A 27,444-nucleotide genomic window follows, 5' to 3' on the forward strand; every position below is an offset into this window, starting at 1 on the left:
TAGTCTATATAGCCTTTAACAAACTTATTTTTTAACTTTATATCAGATCTTTATTCTTACACATAAAGAGGCCTGAAAAGGTCATCTTTTTCTGTTCAATTTGTAAGTGGATATACAAATAAATCATGAAATGCTACAACGACAATACCTGCCAAACAATAGATGAAACATGTTAATGAAAGACTTCCTAGACATCATTACCAATGACATATCGAGTTACATCAATCAAAGCCTAATGCTAATGTGAGGAAGATGCAAGGGAAGAAATAGAACCAATTACCAATGCGATAGACTTCACAACCTATCTTCAATTCGTGAATCTCATATTGGACATCTTCAACAAGGTTTACTTGAAAGATTAAAATTTCATTGCCAGAATATGGCAACTTAAACGATTATCTTTACAAGACTAAACACAAGGTTTATCATTTGTATTATCTTGGAAAAGAATACTACCATTCGGTTACTGTACAGAGCTCACTACCATACACAAACCTGCTGAATTGAGTGAAAAAAACTACATCTCCAGATAAAAAATGGAGAATGGACGTTCCCAAAGTGCTCATTGTAAAACAACCAACTTCAGACATGCTGGGGACTACTTGCAGCACCGTCATCCTGCAAATGAAACTTCATAAATGAACTCGGAAATAATCTATGCTCAGATTTTAAATATTATGTAATTAGAATATTCTACGTAGCACCCAAGTAGACAATTTGGCAGCAATACCTCCACTGCCAATCTGAATTGAAACAGATCAATAAGGCAGCTAGCTACCTATTCTACTATTTTAACAGCGGAATGAAGTTCATCAGAAGCAGAAATAGTGTTAAATCAAAAGCATGCATCAAGTAGCACCATAGTTAAAGGAGCAATGTCAGGGTCAAGGTCACTCCGGGGCTAAAGATAGAAATAGGGAGAGAATTCAAAAGAAAGGAAAGGGGCGGCAAGTAGATATGAGAATTCTATTAGTTTGTTTCTATGATGGATTTCTTCGGAGTAATAGTAATTGATAGGGCCTTGTTGGTAAGTGCTACAAGATCATGTTATGCCTTCGAAATGAAAGATAATTCCAAGTCCGCTTTTTTCTACAAACAAGAAAGCTAAAACTTATGCATATATATATATATATATATATAAATTATTAAAAGTGGAAATTACAAAGTGCTTGGATTTCCATTTTACCCCTACATTAAATTAAAATCTAATTAACTATCTAAATACAACAACTACTACATACCCAGTGAATATATATATATATTACTAAAAGTTGGAAATTACGAAGTGCACGGTTGGATTACCATTTTACCTCTACACAATTAAAATCCAATTAACTATCTAAATACAACAACAACAACAACAACAACTACATATCTAGTGAAATCCCATAACTGAGGTCTAGGGAGAGTAGAATGTATGCAAACCTTACCACTACCTCGTGAAGGCAAAGAGGTTGTTTAATTAACTATCGAATTAATTAAAAGTCCTATTTTATTTATGTAAATGATGAATTAATTAGAAACCCCGCTATTGGTACTTTAATTATTTAATTATGGCATTATAAATTCTCTTATTTAATACTAATTATCGCAAACATTATTCACATCCTCTTGTGCTCTTTAGTTATATCATTATAAATTATTTAGTTATTATTAATTGTTTCTATCTTTCATCTTCCCTTATATTAACTTTTTCCAAATAAATCAATGTATATGGGGCATAAAATATTACACAAAATTAATTGCTTTAAATTAATACATCATTGTGTAACACTAACTTCCACAATTGCTACCATTTATCTTTTCATTTTCTTAACTTGGTACGACATTTCAAACAGTAACCTGTTTGTTAAATTAAATATAGGTTAATTTAAATTAATAAATATATACATGTTAAAAGGAATTCCAAAGAACATCAAGAAACACTATATCAAGGCAACAAACGGTTTCCATTTCCCTCAAGGTTGTTTTTTTAAAAAAATCTGGCCTTCCTATCCATTTTCCTTTTTTTTTTCCTCTACTTTCTTTTCCCTTAAAGAAAAATTTGTGGTAACTAAAAGGAAATAGAAGACGGAGAAGTATGTAGATGTCAGAATTGAATAATCACCAAACTCAACTTACCTTCAACTTTCACGGGATAACATAAGAGGACCAGTATCTCCATTAGTAACGCTAGCACAGGATTCATGAGCTATGGTTGGTTTCTTTGGAAAGTTGATTTTTTAAATTTTCATTAATTGATTCATTCTTGTAGTTTTTTGTAATCACAATTTTTATAGATGTAAAGATAGTACATAAGATAATGATGAGGAAGATGGTAGGTTAGTTCTTAGTTTCTCTATATTTTAAATGGGAAGATTGGCATAAAGTTCATTTATTTGTCAATTCATGCATTTAATGTATAACTAGTTTTTTTTTTTTTTTTATGACAAGGGAAACCCGTAGCCGCTACCTTTTGGATGCACACAAGGTAAAACCTCCGCTCCTATGCAATAGCTCGCAAACCACATAGGAGAGATAACCCGTACTAGGCAAACCCGATGCGACGAGCTCAACCCAGAAGGCAAACCCCTTGCTTTCGCTGGCAAGGGGTTTCGAATTTGAGACTCCAACATGGAAGTCCCAAGCCCAAACCAGTGGGCCACCCCGAAGGGTTAATATAGAAATGTGTCATTCTTTTTGGGACTGACTAAAAAAGAGAAGTAAGTCATAAATTGGGGCAGAGATAGTACTCAAATTTCTTCACATTATAGTTGAGTATTAGAATAATTAAACCACACATGAAGTTCGGGGGAAATTGTGGGATGGCACAAGAATTGATTCATCCTCCTTTCTCTAGTGGGTATCTATGTTCTTATTGAGTTTATATTTAGAATACTATACAGTCTTTTGCCTCAACAAGTTCTTGACATGTGTTGCACGTGAATGCCAAATGGTAACTATTTGATATAATAATATCAATATTATTGAAACAAAGCTTTGAATAAATAAATATATATGACAGAATGAAGCACAAATTTCTATGATTGATCAATGTGGATCCTCATATGGTAACTTGTTGTCGAGGTCAAAATGATTAGGTATCATCCAAAATTATGAAGTCATACATGTAAGGTAACGTTGTTGCTCGGACTCTTCAAAAATATTGACTGGTGCATGTCGGATAATCTAGAAAAATAGTGCATGTTTGAAAGATCCGACACAGGTGCAACAATTTTTTTGAAAAGTCCGAGCAACATAGATGAAACGTACCTAATACTTCCTTATAAATGTTATTCTTGGTGTATGTTAATTCTCTTATCCGTTACAACTGCACTGTGATAATCAGGATGGTTGCGGTGGGATCATGGTTTTTACAACTATCATGAATATTGTCAATTGAATAAGTCATTTTTCGAATCATTACTATGCATTTTTTATAGTCCCACTACTCCCTGACAGTGAATGAGGTTGATATACATATTGTTTGAACCTTATAATGACTTGGTCATTTATGTTAAGTATTTGATACATCTTAAGATACAAATTGCATAAAGAATACATAAAAGTATTCAATGTATTTTAGCATGTCTTATTCCTTACAATTTTGGTGACACTTACCATGAAACAATATTTGGTGGCAAGAATTTAGCATTAATGATCACTTGACCAATACACTGTACTTCTTCATTAAACTTATTCATTCATCAAAAACATTTTGTATAATGAAAGCTGTAAACCTAATTAATCCAATAGGAAAGGGAACACTCAATTGACAAATAAGCAGATGATTTGAATATTTATGCTAATCTGAAATTCACATCTGATATTAACCTTCAGATTTCTATCTCTGTTGTCAACAACAAGAGAAGTAATTGTGATTTTGTGGTAAGTTCACTGATAGGCCAATCTGTTGTTCAATCAATTCTTCAACCCAAACCTTTCATGCTATATGACATTTCAGGTTTTATTTTCAACTTCCTTATCCTTTCTTTGTGCTTATCGTCCAGCTATATGTAAGTGATCACCTATAATGAGAAGGAAATTGAGCAGTATACTTTAGTAGTACTTCAAGATTAATCAAGGTTTTATAATCTCTTTGTAATCCCACTTTCTCTAAATAGACAAGAACTCCATTGCTTACAACTTGTTGAGGCAAAAGAATGTATAGTATTCTAAATATAAACTCAATAAGAACATAGATACCCACTAGAGAAAGGAGAATGAATAAATTCTTGTGCCATCCCACAATTTCCCCCGAACTTCATGTGTGGTTTAATTATTCTAATACTCAACTATAATGGGAAGAAATTTGAGTACTATCTCTGCCCCAATTTATGACTTCCCTTTTTTAGTCAGTCCCAAAAAGAATGACACGTGATTAAGTAACAATTTAAATTTAAAATACCTATTTCACCCTATCACACAACCATCTATCACTTATTTTAGATCACAAGTTTCAAAAGTCATTCTTTCTTTCTTAACTCCATGTCCAGTCAAACTTACTCATATAAAATGGGACAGAAGGAGTATTATACTTCAGCAGTACTTCAAGATACAAGGTTGTATAATCTCTCTCTCAATTCTAAGAAAACTATGTCTACTTGTTGAGGAAAAAGAATGTATAGTATTCTAAATATAAACTCAATGAAAAAGATATAAAACCCCCTATTGAAAAAGGAGGATGACAAAGCGACCCATCGCACTGTTCTACCAAATTTTATGAGTGGTTTAATTATATATTAGTCCTCTATCCTTGCCATGTAACTCTCCATGCACAAAATCCTAAGGCTTGTTAACTCCAAGCTTCTTCATGAGCAAAGATTTAAAGTTCATCATCAGCAATTGGTTTCCTTCAGCTTTTTTGGTTTTTCATGGAATTTTGAACTTGCTAAGAATTGAAATTTCTCACTATTTTTTTTTTTTTGATTTGCACCGGGTGTCCGAGTCTCTTTGAGCCCCGACTAATCCCGGGGGTGCACAGGCCCTCGGCAAGGAGTTTCCCGCAAGTGCACCACGGTTAATTCAGGTTTTACCCAGTCCGATGGCCCTCAGAAATTGTTTGCACCCAGTGGGTTTCGAACTTGAGACCTTGAAAGGGAGCAAACCCCAAGGCTCAAGTCAATTGCCAGCAGGCCAACCCCTGAGGGTTAAATTTCTCACTATTTTGATGCTCAGAATATGTAGGTATCAGAATATTAACATACTAAAGGGGATCAACACTGCCTTTCTCTCATCTCGAGTAACCCAAAAGGGAAAGGCTTGTTGTTCCTCACAAGAAATCAGGCTTAGTAGTATATGCATGGAACAAGTACGGGGGACAAAATCTAAGATATTCTATCCTATCTTCTTCATTCTCTTCTTGGTCTGGACTATATTAGCGAAGCTATAAGAAGCGACATGTTTTTTTTCTTTAAAGTAGGATTTAGTTAAAGAATACTTAAAGTTGTCAACGTTATAAATTTGAAGGACAAGTTAAACTATTGAAAAGACACAACAAATAATTTTTTTCTTCCATTAATATTTTTAATAAATAGGGTATTTATTTATTTGGAAGGGCATTTAAGTAATTTAACTTTTCACTTTTGAGTTCAAGCTTTTAATCGAATATAGAAAATCTATACAACTTTCTTAAAATTATGATTATGATTCATAAATTATTGCAAAGATATCATTTATGTTTTTTCTTTTTTTGTTTTCATTCAACCAATTAAATTTTGTCATGAATATGAAAGCATTTACCATAGAACATGAATTGGTTAAAATCTTGACATTTTCCAACATTTTCTTCTTTAAATTCTCTTAGAAGAATTTTAAATGTTAGTGTCATGTGAACATATTCTTGGCTGCTTCAAAATAACATGCTCGTTTTTTTATATTTGATATATGTATATATACCAAGTAAAATCAGGTAGGTACTCTCTTACTGCTTTTTTCATTTATGATAGAGAAAAATAACATGTGATTATATAGATTTCGCAAATTCAATATATTTTTTATGTTTCAGTTTTAGTTTTCCTGTAGAAAAACATAAAAACGTTTTTCAATCAACTATGAAAAAACTATGTATATATACAAAGTAAAATCACGTAGGTACTTTCTCTTACTGTTTTTTTCATTTATGATGGAGAAAATAACATGTGATTATATAGATTTCGCAAATTCAATATATTTTTATGTTTTAATTTTAGTTTTCCTGTAGAAAAACATAAAAACTTTTTTCAATTAACTATGAAAAAACATATAACTATATTTGCTCAATGTACGCAGCTAATCAAGAAGTCAAAATGAGAACCTAAAACAAGAACATACTAACATGTTTTCCATATATATATATATATATATATATATATATAACATGTTTGTTCCTTAAAACATAGAAATTAATGTATGTACAAATAGTTCTAAAAAATGAAATGTAGTTTTTTTCACATGTTCAAATAACATATAAAAAATTTAGTTCAAATTCTTGAACTTTTAAGTAGTTATACTATTTAGCATGAGATATACATGCAACACATGCGTTCGATGACTAGTACAAACAAAAGAGGAAAATGTCTATATAATATTAATTATTTAAAAGAGCATTAATCATTTTTATCCACCACCTAAAATTAACCACCCAATCTCAACTACTTTCAATCCAAAGCAAGTTGGGAACTTGGGATAGGTTACATAAATTCTCAAGGACCGTGTTATATAATTCCAACTAATTAATATCACCTATAGATTATTTTAGCTGATATCAATTAGTTAGGACAAAGTTGAAGGGACATTTTTAGAAAAAAAGATACACTAAGATGTCTGAATATATATATATATATTCAGATGTTGTATTTTAGATAAATGATATAGACGATTTGTTTTCTTAAATTTGAATGTTCATAACTTATTTATTAAAAAATTGAAATTTAAACAAGATAATTAAAATACTACTATCGACAAATTATTATTATTAGGTTGTACGGTGGTCCAAAATTTATTAGGTTGTAAGGTGGTGGCAGTGGTTGTTGTATGGTAGGAAGGGCAGCGGTGATTGTTAGCAGTAGTGGTGGTTGTAAGTTGTAACGGTGGAGGTGGAGGTGGCTGGTGGTAGTGACCGAGGAATGTGGATGGTGGTGGTAGAGGCAATGATGGTGGTTGTGACAGTGAAGGTGGTTGGTGATGATGATTACATCGGGACTGGTAATGGCTACGACAATGGTAATGGTGGTTGTCAATGTTAGTGGTAGTGGTGGTGGTTAGCTGTGGAAGTGGTGATAGTTGTGATAGTAGAGATTGTTATGATGATGGTAGTGGGGTGGTTGATAATGGTGGTTGGCAGTAGGGGTGGTAGTGGTGAACAACTGATAGTAGTTGTGGACAAAATGGTAGTGAAAAATCATCTTCACAAAAATCTTTGAATAGTTTATTAATAGTACTAAGACTTTGTTAAAGACATGAATGTTTCACACCTAATCAAACCCTAAGTGGTCAAATTATAAAACAAACAAAATAAAACTCAATTCACTTACTCATATGAGGTTTCAACTATTCAGATTTAGACATCTATTAAGTGTTAGGTTAATATGTTTAATCATAGACAAATTCAGAATTTAAAGTTTGTTGATTCCTAGAACGACCACACATAAATATACAATAATAACTGGATGCACAGTCATATTTACAAATAGAGTTTTTTGTCAAAAACATCCTTAAACTATACTCCAAACTTAAAGTACATTCTTAAAATATCTTTCTTGGCAAAAAAATATCCTCCAAATATTCGAAAGTTAACAACTCTCATCTTTGAGTTAGATATTGTCAAAAAACTAAGGAAATCCTACAAAAACATATGTAGATTACATGACTATCAACAAAAGTTTTCTTACATAATTTCATTACCTGCTATAAAAAGCTTCCGAAAAAAGAATATAAATAATCTCAAATACCATTACTTCTTGAAACAAAAAGGTTTGGAAGATGCGAGGTTACATGAACTGCTCTTGTTCTGATTTGTCGACGGAAAAAAGCTAGAGCTTAATTATCTTTTACCTTTTACAAAGTTAAATTGTAGTTAAATCAATAATTTTTTGGGACAGTCTGATATTGAGGTGATCAAAATTCTGATTATGTCTCACATTCAAGTTTCATTCTCCATTACTAGAAGTGGAAGTCTTCAGCAAACACCACTTCTAGCAGATTCAAATGAGAACCACGTTTCAATTGATAAAAATTTTAATATTAAATCACTAAAAATGAATGGAAAGAACTACTAATCATAAGACAAATATTCACGATAACATTTTTGGCATATCTCAAAATAATAAAGACAATGGGGTGACTTGATTTTTGTGGGTTCTATTAATTTTTTGACAAATTTTAACAGAAGGATGAAAGTTGTTTACTTTTAAATACTTGAAGGATATTTAAAAATTACAGGTTTCAAAATGTGCTCTTACATGGGAAATGTGCCAAAACTTATCCACTCAATCTTCTCTCTCCTAAAGTTTGCCGTCAACTTTCTCCGATGACTTCTCTCTTTTCTAGATATGGGACAGATTCTTTTTATTGCAGGTGACAAATCTTTTGAGTTATTAAGCATTAGTGAAGATTGTGATCGATGGTTCACTCTGATTGAACGTGGGAGGAGGCTACTGGCAGTATTAGAATCGATGAAGCAAATCAGCGTTGGGTGTGAAGCTCTCCTTGAAGCTTCGCAGGGAAGGGGAAATCGATGCAGAAGGTGGGCGAGAAAGATCCAATGCGACTGTAATCGAAAATTTCAACATCTATGGCTGGTACGTAAGAATAGAAAATTTGCTTGGGGAGAAAAGAACATCAGTGATTATCCCGGAGAATGACTACAACTGGGGGTGGGAAGATATTGCAGGGAAGATCAAAAATATTCTGGGGAAGGCTGTAAATCCACGATTTCAGCTTGCAGATTCAAAGGCAAAATCATATTTTCAAGCAGCAAAAATTACTAATTGGCCAACCAACTCTGAGAAATCTTCACAGTCCCAGTCAATAGAAAAGGAAAATTTCCTTGCGAAGTGTCTAATTGGGACGTTCAACGACTCTTTTAATATCTGCCCTAATCAGGAGATAATTCAAAAACAACAGATGGCAAATCAGTGCAGGGCGTAGAGTCACTCCCATAAATCACAACAAATTTCTCTTCAAGCTACACCCCAAGCAGGAAGCTATACGAGTCAAAAATGGTGATTGGTTTTGGAACGGAAGGAGGCTAACTCTCAATTGGTGGTTAGCGGCTGCTGAATCTGAAGTAACACACAGAGATGCGGGTCAGAGATGGGTGAAGGTGTTTGGGAACCCCTTGCATGCTTGGACAACTGAAAATTTCAGGAAAATAGGAAATCAGTGCGGGGGATATGTAGACATTGATGAAGACACACAGAACAGGAATCAACTTTATTGGGCTCGCATCTGTGTTCACTCCGACATGGAATTTCCAAGGAAGGTGGATTTAGCAGTTAAGGAGTGGAAATTTGAAATCTCCATTATCTCCGATTCCGATGTCGTCGCGGGTAAAGTCAAGCAAGAGGGGTCTTTACCCAGCCGTCCACGGAATGCTCCACTTCTAGGACTCCTGTAGCTATACCTATAGCTGCACCTGCTTCCCCCAACCCTAGAAAGCAACACGTGAACAACCACGTGGGTCAACAGAAGCCAAACTTTTTTAAAATGGTGGATCAGGACGAAAATAAGGAGAAGGGACCTTTAATATATGCAGATCGGACCTAAAGAAGAGGGGAGCAGAGGGCCAGCCAAACAACACAAGATTTGGAGAGTTATTGGGCCAGTCAATAATGCTAGAATGCCTCCAATTAAAGACACCCTGAAGCCTAACCAGTTCTCAGAATTGAATTCTGAATCACACGCAGAGCATGGAGTAGCAGGGGAAACATACAGAGAAGCTGACGATGAAGCAGAGAACTTTCAGAACATATCCCTCCCCATAAATCCCTCTTTATTACCAGAATAAAACAAAGTAACTGCCTCAGATTCTGATTACTCTATTTCCTCGAATAGGGATTTTCTCTCTCTCCTCTGACATGAAGAAAGCTCTCAATATCAGCAGTTGCTGGATAACCCTGTTGAAATTAAGATGACACAGTGGACAAAGATTGTTATGGCTAAAGCATGCAAGGCCTTTGGGGTGAATGTAAATGGGTTTGAGCATGAGATCCTGGAGATGATTTTACATATGGGGCAGAAGAGAAAATTACAACTTCAGCAACAAAGGGAAAAAAAGAAAGATGCAAAAAATTCCAAGAAAAAGGGGGATGGTGAGGTGAAAATTTTGATTTCCTCAGTCAACTATGACAAAGGGGTCCATAATGAGGGAGAAAGAATCATGAAGGGTAGGAAACTCAAAGCACTGTCCGAATGAAAGTGAAAATAATAAGTTAGATGTGTGGGGGCTTAATGACAATTAAAAAAAAAAGACCATTATATCGTTGGTCAAGAAGTGGAAGCCAGATGTTTTATGTCTACAAGAAACAAAAATTGAAGGATGGTCTACGGTTATAGCAACACAGATTTGGGGATCTAGATAGGTCAACTGGATGGAATTAAAATCATATGGAAGTAGCGGGGGTATCATAATATTCTGGGAAAAGAGGCAATGGAATCGTATAGATTTTTTGAGAGGCACATACTCCATCACTGCAATGTTTGAAGGGTTACAGGGAGATCTCAGATGGTGCTTTACTGGTGTATATGGGCCACATTCAAATTGGGAAAGAACATATTTTTGGGATGAATTAGCTGATATTAGAGGGTTATGGATTGATCACTGGGTAGTTGGAGGAGACTTAAATGTCTGTAGATTCGAACATGAAAGGTTTACCTCTTCAGGGTGCTCACCACACTTGGTACAGGGGTGAGCATTCAACTCAAGCCTCCAGAATAGATAGATTTCTGATTTCTACCCAATGAAGTGACAACTTCGGTGAATCAACTTGCCATCCCAAAAGTAACTTCTGATCATAGACCCATAGTATTGGAGAGTGGTGACTGGTATGTTAACCCGTCATACTTCAATTTTAGAATATGTGGTTGCAAGATGATGGTTTCATTGACAAAGTCAAAGAATGGCGGCAGAGCTATAATGTTAATGGTTCCCCAGATTACATACTAGCTCAAAAACTGAAACACTTGAAAACGGATATCAACAAATGGAATAAAGAGGAATATGGCAAAGTGGAAGTCAGGGCAAGCAAAGTGTTGGATGAACTTCTAATACTTGAAGCAGGCAACCGAAGGCAGAATAAAGACTCAAGAAAAAACATATCAGATTTTGAATCTCAAACTGGAAATTCAGAGGTCGGCCAAAGCAGAGGAGGCCTCGTGGAGACAAAAGTCCAGATGTTTGTGGTTGAAAGAGGGTGATAGGAATACTAAATTCTTCCAAAGGGTTGCAAATGCCAACAGAAGATACAACAGAATAGACAAACTACTAGTGGAGGAAGAGATAATAGAAGATAAAGAGCTCATAAAGGAAGAAATACTCAGCTTCTATCAGAGCCTCTATACAGAGGAAGAAAACTAGAGACCTACAACGTCCTTTGAAGGGATGGGACGCCTAACAACTGAAGAAAAAGATGGTTTGGAAGCAACTTTGGTGAGGAAGAAGTGCTAAGTGCAGTCACATCTTGTGCCCCCGATAAAGACCCTGGACCGGATGGCTTTACCGTGGCCTTTTATCATAAGAATTGGGATACAATTAAGAATAACGTACTTGGAGCTCTCAATCACTTCCATCACAATTGTCATATGGTGAAGTCTTTTAATGCAGCTTTCATTGCCCTTATACTAAAAAGAAAACGAGCTATGGCGCTAACCAACTACAGACCCATTAGTCTAATAGGTAGCTTCTATAAACTCACACCTAAGGTGCTGGCTGAAAGACTTAAAAAGGTGATTGGAAAGCTGGTGTCAAAATATCAAAATGCTTTTATTAAAGGCAGGCAAATCACATATGCTACACTCATTGCTAATGAAATTTTGGACTAGCAGCGGGCCTCCTTTTTAAGCTTGATGTAGAAAAAGCTTTTTGACAAAATAAATTGGGCATTCCTAATCTCAATTCTCAGAAAGATGGGGTTCGGGGAAAAATGGATCAGATGGATAAGATACAGCATGCCTACTGTGAAATATTCCATCCTTCTTAATAGTGGTCCTGTGGGATTCTTTTCTCCCACAAGAGGGATCAGACAAGGGGATCTTCTCTCTCCATTTCTCTTCATCCTTGCTATGGAGGGTCTCAGTTGCATGCTCGAGAAAGCCAAACAGAGACAATGGTTGGAGGGTTTCAAGGTTGGAACCAACAGTGAGACTCAGGTGTCCTTCTCAAACCTATTATTTGCAGATGACACTCATTTTTTGTGGTGCTGAAAATATCACAAGCTCTTTACCTTAACCTCACCATCATGATTTTTGAAGCATCATCGGGCCTTCATATTAACATGTTGAAGAGTGTTATTTATCCTGTTAATGTGGTGCCAAATTTGGTAGAGCTGGCCGATATTATGGGGTACACTATTGGCAATTTCCCAACAACTTATTTGGGACTACCTTTGGAGGTAAAACACAAAGCAACTGAAATATGGAATGGGGTTATTGAGAAATTTGAGAAAAGACTGGCTACATGGCAAAAGCAGTATCTTTCTCTAGGAGGAAGATTGACTCTAATAAGCAGTGTCTTGGATAGCATCCCAACATATTTTATGTATCTCTTTCAAATCCCCGACAAAGTCTTGAAGCGTCTAAACAACATCAGGAGACTTTTTGTGCGAAGGAAACAGTGAATCTCACAAGTTACACCTTGTGATGTGGCAAAAAGACACTCTTTCCAAACATCTTGGTCGCCTTGGTATCAAAGATCTTGCTATTCATAGCAAGTTTATGCTTATGAAGTGGCATTCGAGGTTCACTCAGGAGGAGGATGCTGGTCTCTGGAAAAAGGTAATTGTGGCTAAGCATGGCAGCAACACCCAATGGTGTACAAAACAATTCACACTTCCCTACAGAACTGGATTACGGAAGGCCATTAATACCTTGTGGGATGCTTTTCTCAAACAAACTCACTTTGAGGCAGGGAATGGGAACCATATCAGATTCTGGTTAGACAAATGGACAGGAGACTACACTTTGAAAGAAGCCTTCCCAAATATATTTAACATTGCCAGACATCCTAATTATTGTATTGCTCAGTATAGGGATGGCAATTCTTGGAACCTGAACCTAAGAAGAAATTTGCAAGATTGGGAATTTGAAGAGTTATTGAATCTGCTCAAAAGCTTAGAGAACAGCAACATTAACATTCAGAGCAGTGATAAGTTAAAATGGAACTTCAACAAGAAAGGTTTATATACAAAGTCAAGGCAGGATATCAAAAATAGAGCTCCAATAAGATGATGATTGATCTATGGCCCTGGAAGTTAGTCTGGAAGACTAAAAATCCCCCCTAAAGTCTCGTGTTTTACTTGGACAGCCTTACAAGAAGCATGCCTCACTCAAAATTTCAACTGGTCAATAGGTGTTACATGTGTCAGTCAACTTCAGAAAGCATCAACCACCTTATGCTTCACTGCCCTTTTTGCAACACACTTTTGGCACATGTTCCTAGCGCTTTTTGGTATAAGTTGGTCCATGCCCTTCAATATCAGAGATGCCTACACTAGTTGGAGCTCTATGGAAGTTAGAAAATCCATCAGGAAAATCTGGATCATGACCCCAGATTGTATTTTTTGGGTTATTTGGAATGAAAGAAACAGGAGATATTTCGATGGAGTTTTAACTCCAAATTGTAAGCTTAAGGCTAGTTGTTTGGTTAACCTTTTTAGTTGGGCCAACTTTTCCCCTGTAAATAACTTAGATCACTACCTGGATTTTGTCAGCTCCTTAGCTCGATAGGTTTTTTCTGTTCTTACTGAGCTGACAGATCCCCCCTTTTGTATCATTGCATCTACTGGATGCCTTGATGAAATCTCACTTCATCAAAAAAAAGAAGGGTTTTTTCTGCTAAAAATGATATTTTAAGGATATAGTCTAAATTTAGAGTATACTTTAAGAAAGATTTTGGCCAAAAACTTTTTACGAATATGTAGTAGAATTCTTAACACATATGCAAGGTCTAGACAAATGCTATTGGGTTCCTCATACCGCATTGTGGATCTACCCATTAGGTCCAATATTTACTAGAAGTTTTTTTAATATTGTAAAAGATTTTTATGCGATTTCAGTACTAGAGAAACTAATTATAATGTTGGACTGACAGATTTAGATGGAGAAACATGGACTGCGAGGATACAGAACCAATCCTAATGTAGTTGTGTACTTGAAATAAAATCGGCAAGGAGAGTGGAACGAGGTTGGCATGGGGGACAGAACCAAAGGTGAAAACTGCTGGGATTGGGTGGTTACTTTTAACTGGTAGATAAAAATAATTAATGAGGTTAGATATAAAAATAAAATAAAAAAGGCAGCAAAAGGAAAGAGAAATATCAAGGAAGCAAGCATCAACATGCCCTAGAAACTCTAAGTCTACTATCAAGTCAAATAAAACAAAAAAACAAGAGAAAGAAAGTAAGTCAAGGTACTTCTAACCGCTCCGTAACCAATGATCAGGCGAGGCCGAAATTATTTAGTTCGGATTTTATGGTCAAAAAGAAGAATATTCCTTGCTCATTATCAGACAATCACTTATTCACAAACTTCGTGTGGGGAAAATAGTTTTCATTTTCCATCTCCTGGAAAACCCTTTTCACTCCGCTTAGCCTTATCCCCCTCTAGGGGTATTTTAGTGATAGGTTCTATAGGAACTGGACGATCCTATTTGGTCAAATACCTAGCGACAAACTCCTATGTTCCTTTCATTACGGTATTTCTGAACAAGTTCCTGGATAACAAGTCTAAAGGTTTTCTTCTTGATGAGATCGATATTGATGATAGTGACGATATTGATGATAGTGACAATCTTGGCATTAAACCACTATCTATGCATGTATTTTCAGCCTGGACTAACGAATCTTTTGCTTCTCGGGTGGTGTCGAACAATGGTGCTTGCGTTGCGGGAGATGCCCACCCGTAGGGTCCGGCCTGCTTCCCGCCCGAAAGAACCGCTCACTAGCTAGCCGGACTAGTGGGGGCCCTATCTGGAGACATACTGAAAACCATGCCTTTCGAACCGAACACAATGCCCGTCTTCCAAATAAAAAAAGGGCTCGTTGGGAAGAAAGATTACGTGCAGCCTGTAGAGCACATGTAAGGCACAGTCGGGTTGCTCCGAAGAAAGACTGTTGGCAGCAGGTAGAGAGATTTTTTTTTCCTCTTCAAAACACAAGGAAATGCGGGCAGGGTAGAGCTCGGCAAAGGGTTCGAGAATAGGGTAGGGTCCTGTCCTCCTTTTTGGAACTGCCTTTGATCTTAGGCTCGCAACTACTATAAAAGTAATTGTCGGGGTTTTCTCAATCGGAGAAGCCTAAATCTGTGTCAGAGATTTCCTTTTTCCGGAATGAGCTTCTACATAGGTCCTTCCATAAAGGGGCTACTTCAATTCAAGCGCAAGCCCCCCCTTCTATTGCATAACTTAAAAAAGCTATAAACAAAGTACCAAAGTGGTTGCGGGAACGATACACTTTGGTTACCGGCGAAGGCTTCCAAAGGCGACCAGCTTTCCATACTAGTTGTTACCTTACACTGCCATTTTTCCAATATTATTGAATAGCATGGCCTGGGGCTAAGATAACTCAAGTGGGAGAGCCGTGTTATGGGTGACCTTATTGCACGGTTCTTTGAGCCCTTATCAATTTCATGGTTCATTCCAGTCTTTAGTATGTCAAGGCATTCGGGAAGCAGGAGATCGATCCACTCTTTCCATCTCTCTTGCCGGCTATTTTTCGGATCTGATTGTAACAATGGAGAAGTAGGAAGACTTTGGCGATTCATAATAGAAGGGGGTATCTAGAATATCTATGTCCCAGGACGGACATAAAAGATGAATAATGAAAGATGAGGAAGAGTATACTCTGTAGTGAGATAGCAGACATGATTCCTGATTATTCAGACCTTGCTCATCTATTACAGATACAGGACTGAAATCACAAAAGGACTGTCTCTTGCTTAGTACTAACACTTTAAAGTTGTTCACAATTGGCGCTAAAAAAATTAGTCTGATTATGAGACCCAGGAAGAACTTCCAAGATACAATTATCAGATTCCAATGATAAAAAATTCAAGGGGAGACATCTATATATGGGACTAAACTTTACCATCACGGTAAGGTCCCAGAGACTCAAAGTGCTCTTCATGATTCAAAAGTGTCGTTGAGCAATTGTTAACTGTAGCAACTAATACAGAGGAGGGCATTGCAATCTTTAACAACATTTAGAGCATATAAAGTATAAAACTACGCATTATGAGGAGCTAACATGAGAATGTCAAACATATTAAGGACAACTCACGTCGGTGATGCGGATAGATCTGCTCATTGATGGCTTAAATTGAATTGTTTTCGCCATAGAAGGTGATCCAATCACAAAGCCATTATTTTGACTACCCTAAAAACAACAGGAAGAGAATATAATGACCATCAAATATAACATAAAAAGTATCATATAGTTAATCATGACTCAGCTAAACCTCAAAATACAGGAAATTATGCACTCAATCTCAGAGTAAATACCACAGTAGGGATGCATTTTTTAACAAACACCTGCCACATTTACAGAGATGTATTATTCTGCTTTTACAAGCTTCAGAAATACTCCTCTTTCTCCAAACTTACGTAACACGCTTTCTATTTTAGGATGTCTTATAATATATCTATCATTTAATAATTCAAGTTTAAGTCAAGGTGTTTCCACATCAAATTAACTTTTGAACTACTAATTTAATATTGTCTTTTAAGGTTTTTGCACGACTTTTAAGAAAGACATTTAATAGCGCCTCAATAATAAAAATATTTTTCAAAGCAACCTTTTATTTCTTCTTTTAAGGTTTTTTTTTTTAGTGGAAAAAATATGAACTTTGAGATCTATCTTATTAGCAACATCAGCTACATAAAACATTAAATATCTGGCAGTACAGCAATCTTCCATATCCGCGTCCACTCTATTCACGTGTCACTTTCCATCAACTCTTACTTATCCAATAAACCTCAATCAAATTTAATTTGAGCCAAGATTTCAACTTGAAAATTTTATTACTCTTATACTATAATTTCAATATTGCACAACAAAAATTATGAAGACTTAAACAAACATGGATACAAGATTTGAGTACCAAATTCCATCAATACAATTACATCTAAACATGCTTGTTGAACCTGACAATAATTATGTTGTTAGACAATAATTCTGTGTTGATCTCAATACTGAAACATTTAAATCTTAATTCAAACTCTCCAAGAGTTTAAAACATCTACAAATGTTGAAGATGTTCACTTTTCAGCTCTCCATTTTTAAGAAATAATTGGCATTATGTTTTTGAAATTAGTAGTAATGTATTCCTCAACATCAAGGTCATGTTGGAGACCTCCAAAATATTGTGAACCAAAACAATAACTAAGGCACTTACAAGGATCCTAAAAGATCTACTAACTGTTCAACTTACTCTACGCTTTCTTCTTTACACCAAAAATGAAAGATTATGATACAGTTCCATTTAATCTTTTGAATGGAACTGAAACTATCTTCAAAACATATATTGTTTCTCTCTCTCCAGTTTGTCCACCATATACTAGGTGGAATTATTTTCCACCACTGCTTTTGACTTTTGCTTCCTACTCTCCTGATCCAGCAGCTAAGATCTGTTTGTTGTATGTTCTAGCAGTATCCACTTAGTTTCTGTGAGGCTATGAAATAATGCCCAAATCTGTGAAGTAACTTTGCAATGTAGGAACAAATGGTTGTTAGTTTCCTCAGCCACATTGCACAGGATGCACCTAGATGCTATGTGGAAATCTCTCCTTTGTAATTTTTCCTGGGTAAGACATGCTTTTCTAACTATCAATCGAGTAAAACACTTCACCCTTGGTTGTAGCCATGTTTTTCTAGACCTGTTTCCACTTTCCATGGGCTTGTCTTACAACTTGATTGCTTTATCTCTTTCTTCCTGTACAGCTATTCACTGAAACTCTGTCTTCATTGTCATGCTTCCACCTTATTGTATCAGGCTCTGAAGTGATGCCATTAAATCCACTTAATTCTTGCAGCATCTCAACCACTCTCTCCACTTTCCAATCATTCATTTGTCTTCTAAAGGAGATGTTTCATCCTTGCGGAGATCATATGTCAACTATTGTTGCATCAGGATTGTTTTAAAAAGTGATTAGATCAGGATATGAGTTCATTAAGGTCTCATGTCCAATCCAGTTCTCTTTCCATAGAAGGATCTTGGTGTCATTCCCCACTTCATAATGTAAGCTCCTAGCAAGGTTGGACCAAATATTCCCAATTGTTCTCAACACTGCAATACCATAAATGCTAGATACTGTGTTAGTACACCATTGGTAATTCTGCCCATATTTGCGATAAATCACTTCCTTCCACAATGCATGATCCTCCCTGGAAAATCTGCAGAGCCACTTCATCAGCAAGCAATCGTTTTGCACCTTCAAATTCCTGATTCCAAGACCACCAGAATGCCTGCTCAACTAAGTAGTGTGCCAGTTAGCCAAATGTATTCCTTTGCCCTCTTTATTTTCCATCCACAAAATTTCTCCTCAACTTATCCAACCTCTTCTCCACCTTGGAGGGAATGGGGAATAATGACATTACATAAATTGGTAGTGGATCGAAAATTGAATTTATCAGAATAATTCTTCCTCCTAGAGAAAGGTATTGAGTTTTCCACTTTAATAGCTTCTTTTCCGTTTTTTCTACTATTCAAATCACAAATTTCCAACTCTTTCTGTTGGTTGCCTAAAGGCATGCCTAGATACACTACCGGGAATTGGTCTATTCTACATCCCAATATGATAGCCAGACTCTGCATATGTGATACTACTTTGATAGGAAATATACTGTTCTTCCTCCAATTTACACACAGAGAAGAAGTACCCTCAAAGATCACCAAAATCATTCTCATAAAGATAAGTTGTTTTGCATTAGCTTCATAGAAAATAACAGTAGCATCTGCATAAAGCAGATGGAATATATTCATCTCCTGTCCTTAATTATTGCCTAACTTGAACCCTTTTAGCCACTTGAAACCCTCCATGGTTAGCATGGAGAGGAAAGGTGAAAGAGGATTTCCCTGTATGAGACCTTACTAAGTCAAGAAAAGGACTTAGTTTTCATTCTCATAAAGCTAAGTTGTTCTGCCTTAGCTTCATAGAAATAACAGTACAATCTGAATAAAGCAGATGGCATGTGCATCTCCTGTCCTCAATTGTTGCCTAACTTGAACCCTTTCAGCACTAGCCACTCTCATCATATTGTTGAAACCCTCCATGGTTAGCATGGAGAGGAAAGGTGAAAGAGGATCTCCTTGTATGAGACCTTACTAAGTCAAGAAAAGGCTTCCTTACTTTCAATTCATAGTAGTCTTAATGACTAGTACTTTGAACCCTTAAGAAAGTAGGTGGGGCGGGGGGTTCGGCACTTGCTTCCTTCGTCTTAAGTAAAGTGCAATTTATTTACCTTTTTGATTCAGAACTCTTAGTCAAGCTGGAGAGATAGATTTTTTTTATTCAGGTTTCATAGGAAAGAGAGGAGCCACCACCCAATGGTACTTTACGAAAGTATGGTCACCGGGGCAAGTAATTTATTTACTTTTTTTATTCAGAACTCTTAGTTAAGCTGGAGAGATAGATTTTTTTTATTCAGGTTCCATAGGAAAGAGAGGAGCGACCACCCAATGGTACTTTACGAAAGTATGGTCACCGGGGCATATACCTTCTCGAGACTATCAAAACGGATTCGTATCACATAGGGGCCATTTGGGGGAAGGGCCCTTTACCAAGGATTCTCCATTCTCATGGCTCAAGAACCTAACAATCTGGATGCAAAATACAATCTTCTTCAACCACCTCTCACCAAAACCCATTTGATTAAGAATATTGCAAAGGACTCCTAGTTGACATGGTCATAAGCCTTCTCAACATCTACTTTATGCCTAGTACCTCGAACTTCACCTTTGAGCCTAGAATCCAAAATTTCATTGGCTATTAGTGCAGTATACATGATTTGTCTCCCTTTAATGAAGGAATTAGATGCTTGTTTAGCAACTTGCTTCCTTCATCATAAGTAAGGTGCAATTTACTTTTTTGATTCAGAACTCTTAGTCGAGCTGGTGGGACTGATTTTTTGTTTGTGGTTCCATTGGAAGGAGAGGAACCATTGCCCAATGGTATGTTTACGGAAAATAAGGTTGTTGGTGGCTAATACCTTCTTGACACTATTAAAACAGATTTGTGTCACGTAGGGCTATTTTGGGGGAAGCGTTCTTTACTAAGGATTCTCCATTCTCATGGCTCGAGAACCTAACAGTCTTGATGCAAAATACAACCTACTTCAACCACCTCTCAATAAAACCCATTTGTTTAAGAATATTGAAAAGGAACTCCTAGTTGAAGTGGTCATAAGTCTTCTCAACATCTACTTAATGCTTAGTACCTGGATCTTCACCTTTGAGCCTAGAGTCCAAAATGTCATTGGCTATTAAGTGCAGTATCCATGATTTGTCTCCGTTCAATGAAGAATAATAGATGCTTGTTTAGCAACTCGCTCACCTCCCTCTTCAGCCTCTCTTCTAGGAGCTTAGCAATGATTTTATAATTTATAGATCTGAAATCTCTTGAGTTCAGAGACCCTGTTTTCTTGGGAATAAAAGCAATATATGAAACTCTTCTCAAACAATTGACAAGAATGGAAGCAACATATGAAGTTCTATTTAAGAAAAGAATTGGAGAACTAAATATCAATATCCAGATATCTCTAAAATTTGAAGAGTTTGAATTAAGATTGGTGTCATGAATTATATTGGCATAGATATTCTGATCAAGCACTTGATATCCTTCCTGATCATCTGTTGCTAGTCTCCAAAGCCACTTTAATAGAGGGCTCTTCTTGTGGGCTTTCAAATTCTTAATTGTCAAACCTCCTTGTTTTTTGTTTGGTTATAATAGCATCCCACTTAACCAAATGAAATTTCTTTTCCCTTTCTCCATTACCTTGCCATAGAAAATTTCTTCTCATAGGATCTAGCTTTTTAATGATTTTCCTAGGCATAGGAAAGAGGGGCATCATATAGGTTGGCATGGCCTCAAGAACACTATTGATCAATGTGACTCTACAACCCAAGGATAAGTATTCACTTCTCCAATACCAACTTATTTTAACATATTTCAACCACAGAGTTCCAAATGCTCAAGGATTTACTCTTAGCTCCCAAAGGCATGCCAAGATAGGTCCTAAATGTTTGACAATGAAGTGTATATCCCAGTTCGGCAATTCATAACCTCCTCTTGCAAACATTTAGAATGATTTCTTTTAATAAAATGTTGTTATTTTTGTATAATGCCCCAAAATTATACCCATTTTCCGAGGTTGAAAAGTTTTGCTCATCGAACACATTTAACTTATATTCAAATAACCTTTATAAGTTTGATAACAACAATTATCCAATCATTTAGCAACATTCAATTCCAAATATTTGCGCAGTATGTTATAGTAATACTTCGAGAAAAACAAAAAGTAAAGTTGACCTCTTCCTCCATTCTATATAAAAGCCATACATGCAATTATCGTCATCGAGCTAATTATGTCAAATCAAACTAAAATATTCAATGACGATTCAGGAAATGAAGATTATTATTAGCATTATGTACCCATTATTAAATAGCCCCAAAACAAAACCATATATTTTTTGATGAAAAAGGTAAGAGGATAAAAATCAAAACATATATCTGATAACAGGTAAAGCCCGAAGGCTGTTCCCGTCCCTGTCGGGGGAGATGCCAACCATCTCTCCTTTCTACGAACACAAAAAAAAAAAAAAAAAAAAAAAAATCAAAACATATATCTTTAGCTATGAACTCATTATGCATATGAGCAAACATTTTTCTTCACTTCATCTTTATTTTCCTTTAGTCAAGCATATCTAGGTCAGTGATTCCTCCCGTCTACTCACCCCATGTCAGCATCCCAATTATATCATGCTTTTAATAAGATTCCACATCCATTATGTTCAATACACTTTTTAAATTTTTTCAGCCAAATGAGTTGAAGGAAATGCCATGGAGTGTTCAAATACTTCTAAAACAGATCATATTCAATGTCCACATCACTTGCTCAAACAATCCAAAGGAACTAAAACATGACAAATTCAATTATATATAAAAGGATAACAGAAAAAGAGGAAGGAAAGTGCTAAAGTGGAGCTGCATACCCTGCAAAAATACGTTTCGTCTTTACCATCTTCAAACAAGGAGGAATAATATGCAGGATCGTATACAGAACCACCTAGAGCATCATCAGAATTGGATGGCTGTCTAGTTAGAGGAGTTGCAGGATTGAGAAAACTGTTTCTCATATCACTATCTGCCTCTCGGGGAACTGAACAGTCTATATACGAAACACCGAGCTTATACATTTGAATCCACAATAGTGAAGATGATAATCTCACACAAAATCCAATAATTTGCATGGAGAGAGTGAGTTTCACCGAGAAGATAACAAAGGTTCCATAATTCCCAGAAGAAATATTCCTGCATGAATAACTGAAGTTCAGGAAGAAAGATTTTACTTTTTCTAACATTTCAAGAGCTGTGGTAAATTTACTGTACAAGGATGTTTGAGAACACAATGCATGAGTGAAGGCTGGCTCTACCTGCAATCTTAGACAGTGATGCAGCAGCCGGTGATGCTACTAAGTCAAACTAAAAATATCCATGAAGTGACCAATAGAACAGCTTACAGTAAACAAATAAGTTGAGCTAAACCAAATTTTTAGGATTGAGAATTACTTGTGGTCAAAGGAGTAAAAAGAACTAAAGCTAAAAGTTAATTAGTTCATTGATAATTAGCTCGCACACCAATTTATTAGCCTATTACTTGAAAAGTAATAATGTGGGGAAACAAGAGCTCATACTACTTCAATAGCATTTGATAGTGTTATATAATAAATAAGAAAGAAATGAATTTGGAGATCACATTGGTCCTTAAAACGTAAAAGAGGAGGCATCACCAGAAACCTCCTTTACAAAGCATAGTAGACCGTCTAGATTTAAAAAAAGCTCGTGTAATACCCGCAACTTCTAAGCAAAGGTTCAAACCATCGTCCATATGCGTATAGACTCGAACCCTATGATTTCTAAGTTGTACATATATGTTAAGGTCCTTTACTAAGTGTAGTAAGTGTATCGGATGTGGTTTAGGGTCGTAAGGTACCTCAAACACTAAGCCAAGTTCAAAGCATTTCTATTAGCTAAATTAGAGCATGAATTTAGATAAGGGTCAACTTCAAACAACCATATCTCTAAGGTTATGAAGAGTTAGGTGACCCATGATCTATCAAATTAAAGGATTGTGAGTCTTCTTTCCAACGCCCCCCACCATTCGTCAATCGAAGTTCGAAGTAAAAAGTTATGCATGATTTACCAGAGACTCTCCAACCTAGCTAATGGATCGAGCCCAACTTCGCGACCAAGTCCGTGTCACGAATGGGAAGTGGACCTCACTATCCACTTGAACAAAATTTCATCTTCCAGCTCCATGACACAGAGCCAACTCAGAGCTGGGCCAAAATTCATCGATTTTTGTTTTTCTTTATTAGGGTGTTTTCATCTTAAAACCTTTGGGGAATTATCTAAATAGCCTTAAACGTGTGGACTTTTAGTTTTTTTTCATTATTAAACTCTCTTATTCACTCTTAAATCTCTACGCTCAACAACTTCAAGAAACACCAAGGCTAGGGTCCATCTTCCAAGATTCTCCATCAAGCTTCGTCACTAAGGTATTAGGACTACAATGAGGAATTTGTTTCATCCTCATGTCCAAAACTCATAAGCTTTTATGAACTTGATTCCATAATTAGGGTTATCAAGCCCACATTCAAATTCATTATATTTATGACCTGAATTACATGTAGGACTTCAATGAGGAATTTTTTTCATCCTCATGTCCAAAACTCCTATGTTTTTATGAACTTGATTCCATAGTTAGGGTTGTCAAATCCACATTCAAATTCATCATATTCATGACCAGAACTGCGTGATTTCTTGAACTTTTTATTCATGATAATGGATTATTGACAAATGCACTTCTTTTATATACTTAAAAAGGTTTTCCATTGTCATCCTTGTTAGTTCTTGGCATGTTATTGTTTATGATTCATGAACCTTGTATTTCAAAACATGATTTTAGAGTCTTTATGTTATTATGAAAGCTATTTTGAGAAATTACAAGATATGCATGTTCTAGAAATTTTCTCATGATTTAGGTTGTGAACATGATTTGAAATATATGTTTTAGAAGAGATTTCAGTATATGATTTTAGAAAACAAGATTTGAGCATAGTGTCATAGCGAGATATGTTTTAGAAAGAGATTTTGAGCAAGACTCATGATAAGCTTCTAGATAAGCTTAACAGATATTTTTACGAGTTATATGGATAGTATATTTTGGGAGTAGTATTTAGCACCAAGCGAATGAGGGTTCTAGATAGCCCAAGTTCTAGAACTATGTGCCACCACAGAACTATGTTTGACCACTTTGTCAATCGACTATTTGGCCCTGAGAAGCTCAAGTTAGTAGATCCCTCTTTGGGTTTTGCCTTTATGTAACTGATGTTACCTCTGCAAGAAACAGGAAGAGAATGGAATCCACTCATTCTTTCACTACTGAGTTGCCAGACAGCTTTGGGATTTGTTCCTTAATTTCTTTGGTTTAAAATGGGTCATGCCAAGCTCAATGAAGGATTTACTACTACATTTGGGTATTGAAGGAAGAAACAACCAGATAAAAGATATCTGGAGAAATATCCGGTTGGTGTGTTTTGGGTACTGTGGAGAGACAAGAAGTCTAGGTGCTTTGAGGGCAAAGCAAACACTGTACATGAAATGAAATATAGGTGTCTGTGAATGCTAACTTTTTGGTGTAAACTCCAGGATGTTTACGAAATACAGAAAATGATTAGATTTCATTAACTCCTTCAGGAATAGGATCTTTTGTATAGAGGTTTCCCCTTCATTATTAGTTTTGCATAGGGGACTGCCCAACCTTGTACATTCCAATCACCTTCCTGGTGTCTAATTTTTAATATATCTATAAAATTTCTAGATTACTGGCATAAAAAGGAATACCAAGCCACGGGATTCAACGTTTGTGCTTTGTAATCCTTTTGTATTCACAAACACTCTTTTTGAAATTGGAACTGACTTTTTTAAATTGAGCACAAAAGCACTCTTTATGATAAAATTCTTATCTAGGATCAGAAGATATCGCCTTTTTGAATAGTGAATAACCATTCTAAGCTACAGTTCATTCGATCAAGAGAGAAATTTACTGAAATAATGTTCCACCTTGAATGGTGTAAGGCAATTATAATCTTCAATATAAATCCTCAGGGAGCTAGACAAATCTCGGAACTCTATAACTCTTTTCCATTTCTTTTCACTAGTCGACACCCACTATCAGTTCCTTGTCCGTTAAATCATTCTTTGGCGCTTGAATTGAATAGTCTTTAAACCAAAGCTCTGTTTCATATTCTTTTTTTCAGACAAAAATTTCAGGTCAGTCCAAATTAAAATTGTCCACCATTAATTTCGGTACCAAAGCACAAGTTCAACCCTGGTGTGAGAAATGAAAGAACAAGTAACAGTTGGAGCATCTCTGTAGAGCCTTACATCTCTGTCCATCGTTAATTTCGGTATCAATTATTTGTCTCTTACATAGCTCCAATCTTTCACTTAAACACCAATGCATTTACTTGTGGGAACTCTTAAAAACTTCACCATTCCTCCACATTAGTTAGTATCATACTTTTTCATTGTAGATCCTCATGAATTTTAAATTTCATGTTGGCATATGCATGAACTGAAGCTTTGTAGTGAATCTACAACTATAACTAAGAACATAAAAATGTACGGTCTTTTTTGTTACTCAAACATGGTGGTTTCAATGCCAAATAAATTCCTAAAAAATTTATGTTTAAAGGGAACTATAAATTAAAGCTAGAGATAACAATTTACATATCAATTTGACCTGAACCATATGCCACTCACTCCATTTCTAATGCACATTCTTGTCCAATATCTTATTCAACGACCAACTGTCCACACAAATAGTCAACTCTAACAATTTGCATCTTCAGAAAATACTTAATTCGTAAGGCAAAATAAAGTTTGGATAGATGACATTATTTTGATGAGATAGGAAATACATATATCAACTAGGAGGTACTACATAATTTATTGAAATAAAACTTATTAAAGAATGGATTCTCAAAAGTCGAATTAGATGTTGTTCTTTTAAAAAAAAAAAAAAAATCTCAAAATAATGGATCATATGATTATCAAGACACTATGGACCCCTAAAACATTCCTTGCATTCTTAAAGGTTTCACTTCTCTGGTCTTCAAAAATGTTTATATCAAACTTCTAGAGATATTTAACAAGCAGAAGCAGATGGTCACATAATTGTTAGTGAATTATGTTTAACCACAAAAGAAATTCAAGTGAAATTCCATACAATTCTGCATTCAGTTCAAGATTCATTATTCTATTTGATATTCCCAGTGAAACTTTCCCAGTGATCTCTAGATTACCATTCTGAAAAATTGAGTAAATGAGAAGAGTATGAAATGAAACTTACCAGATTTCGGATGCAAAAAGGATGAACCAAGAAATGTCCACTAAGATTGCACAGAAGAGAAGTACGGCGTATGTTCTACCAAGACTCTGACTGCTACTCTCAATAGCCACCAATGCGAATAACCCAATACCCAAATTGATTAAGGAAACGCCGTTGTATAATGCCCCAAGAGATCCAATCAGTGCACAACCAATCTTGAGGAATCAAAATAGAAAGATGGCATAAAATTAATCACCAATTTATTTACCCAAAAACAACAAGTCAGAAAATACCTGAACATAGATGAGAATAACTGCAAAGGATTGAATCCTGTCATAATCACGTAGCCACGTTTGTATGTGAGTCGTAAATGCAGAACAAAGCATCATATACAAGAAGAAATTCCACTGGACACTTATAACTGAGAAGAAAAACCAGTAGGAGAAGATGGGGAAAGGATGATCGTCGCCCGCGAGGGGTTCTACATTGAAAGGCCCGAAAAACCGTTCGATTTCGCTTCTCAACAACGGAACAAAGCGACGACGACACTTCCTCTTTTTGAACAATCTTGCCTTTGCTACTGCATTTAAGGCAGCCCTGGGCAAGGAAAGCCGATTTCTGGGATGTGTTCCTTTCCTTTCCTTCTTCAATAAATTCTCTA

At 35.9% G+C, this 27,444-nt stretch overlaps 1 protein-coding gene and 1 pseudogene across 3 annotated transcripts; both read right to left on the minus strand.

Annotated features, from left to right (window-relative positions):
* Positions 1-393: 393 nt before the first annotated feature.
* LOC125834476 (uncharacterized) lies at positions 394-27,444 on the minus strand. 3 transcript variants are annotated; one of them, XM_049513623.1, is made up of 5 exons: positions 27,077-27,444; positions 26,805-26,998; positions 22,381-22,699; positions 16,452-16,547; positions 394-618 (listed from the first exon to the last, which is right to left on the minus strand). In XM_049513623.1, the coding sequence occupies exons 1-5, from the start codon at positions 27,170-27,172 to the stop codon at positions 583-585; spliced, it is 741 nt and encodes a 246-aa protein (XP_049369580.1). In that variant the 5' UTR covers positions 27,173-27,444; the 3' UTR covers positions 394-582. The 3 variants fall into 3 exon arrangements, with proteins under 3 accessions (XP_049369580.1, XP_049369582.1, XP_049369581.1); XM_049513624.1 differs by lacking the exon at positions 394-618 and adding an exon at positions 3,819-4,007 and having other exon boundaries at positions 27,077-27,433; XM_049513625.1 differs by lacking the exon at positions 16,452-16,547 and having other exon boundaries at positions 27,077-27,433.
* Positions 21,842-21,976, minus strand: LOC125834478 (U6atac minor spliceosomal RNA; annotated as a pseudogene).

The sequence above is a fragment of the Solanum verrucosum genome, unplaced genomic scaffold (assembly GCF_900185275.1).
Source record: "Solanum verrucosum unplaced genomic scaffold, falcon-dt-bn FXZP01000223.1, whole genome shotgun sequence".
Lineage (NCBI taxonomy): Eukaryota > Viridiplantae > Streptophyta > Magnoliopsida > Solanales > Solanaceae > Solanum > Solanum verrucosum.

Excerpts from the sequence above, each read along its gene's own strand:
- LOC125834476 (XM_049513623.1), bottom strand. The coding sequence starts at position 27,172 with ATGATGCTTTGTTCTGCATTTACGACTCACATACAAACGTGGCTACGT. Across the intron at positions 26,999-27,076 it reads TTATTCTCATCTATGTTCAG|ATTGGTTGTGCACTGATTGG; the intron begins GTATTTTCTGAC and ends TGATTCCTCAAG. Across the intron at positions 22,700-26,804 it reads CTTTTTGCATCCGAAATCTG|GAATATTTCTTCTGGGAATT; the intron begins GTAAGTTTCATT and ends TTATTCATGCAG.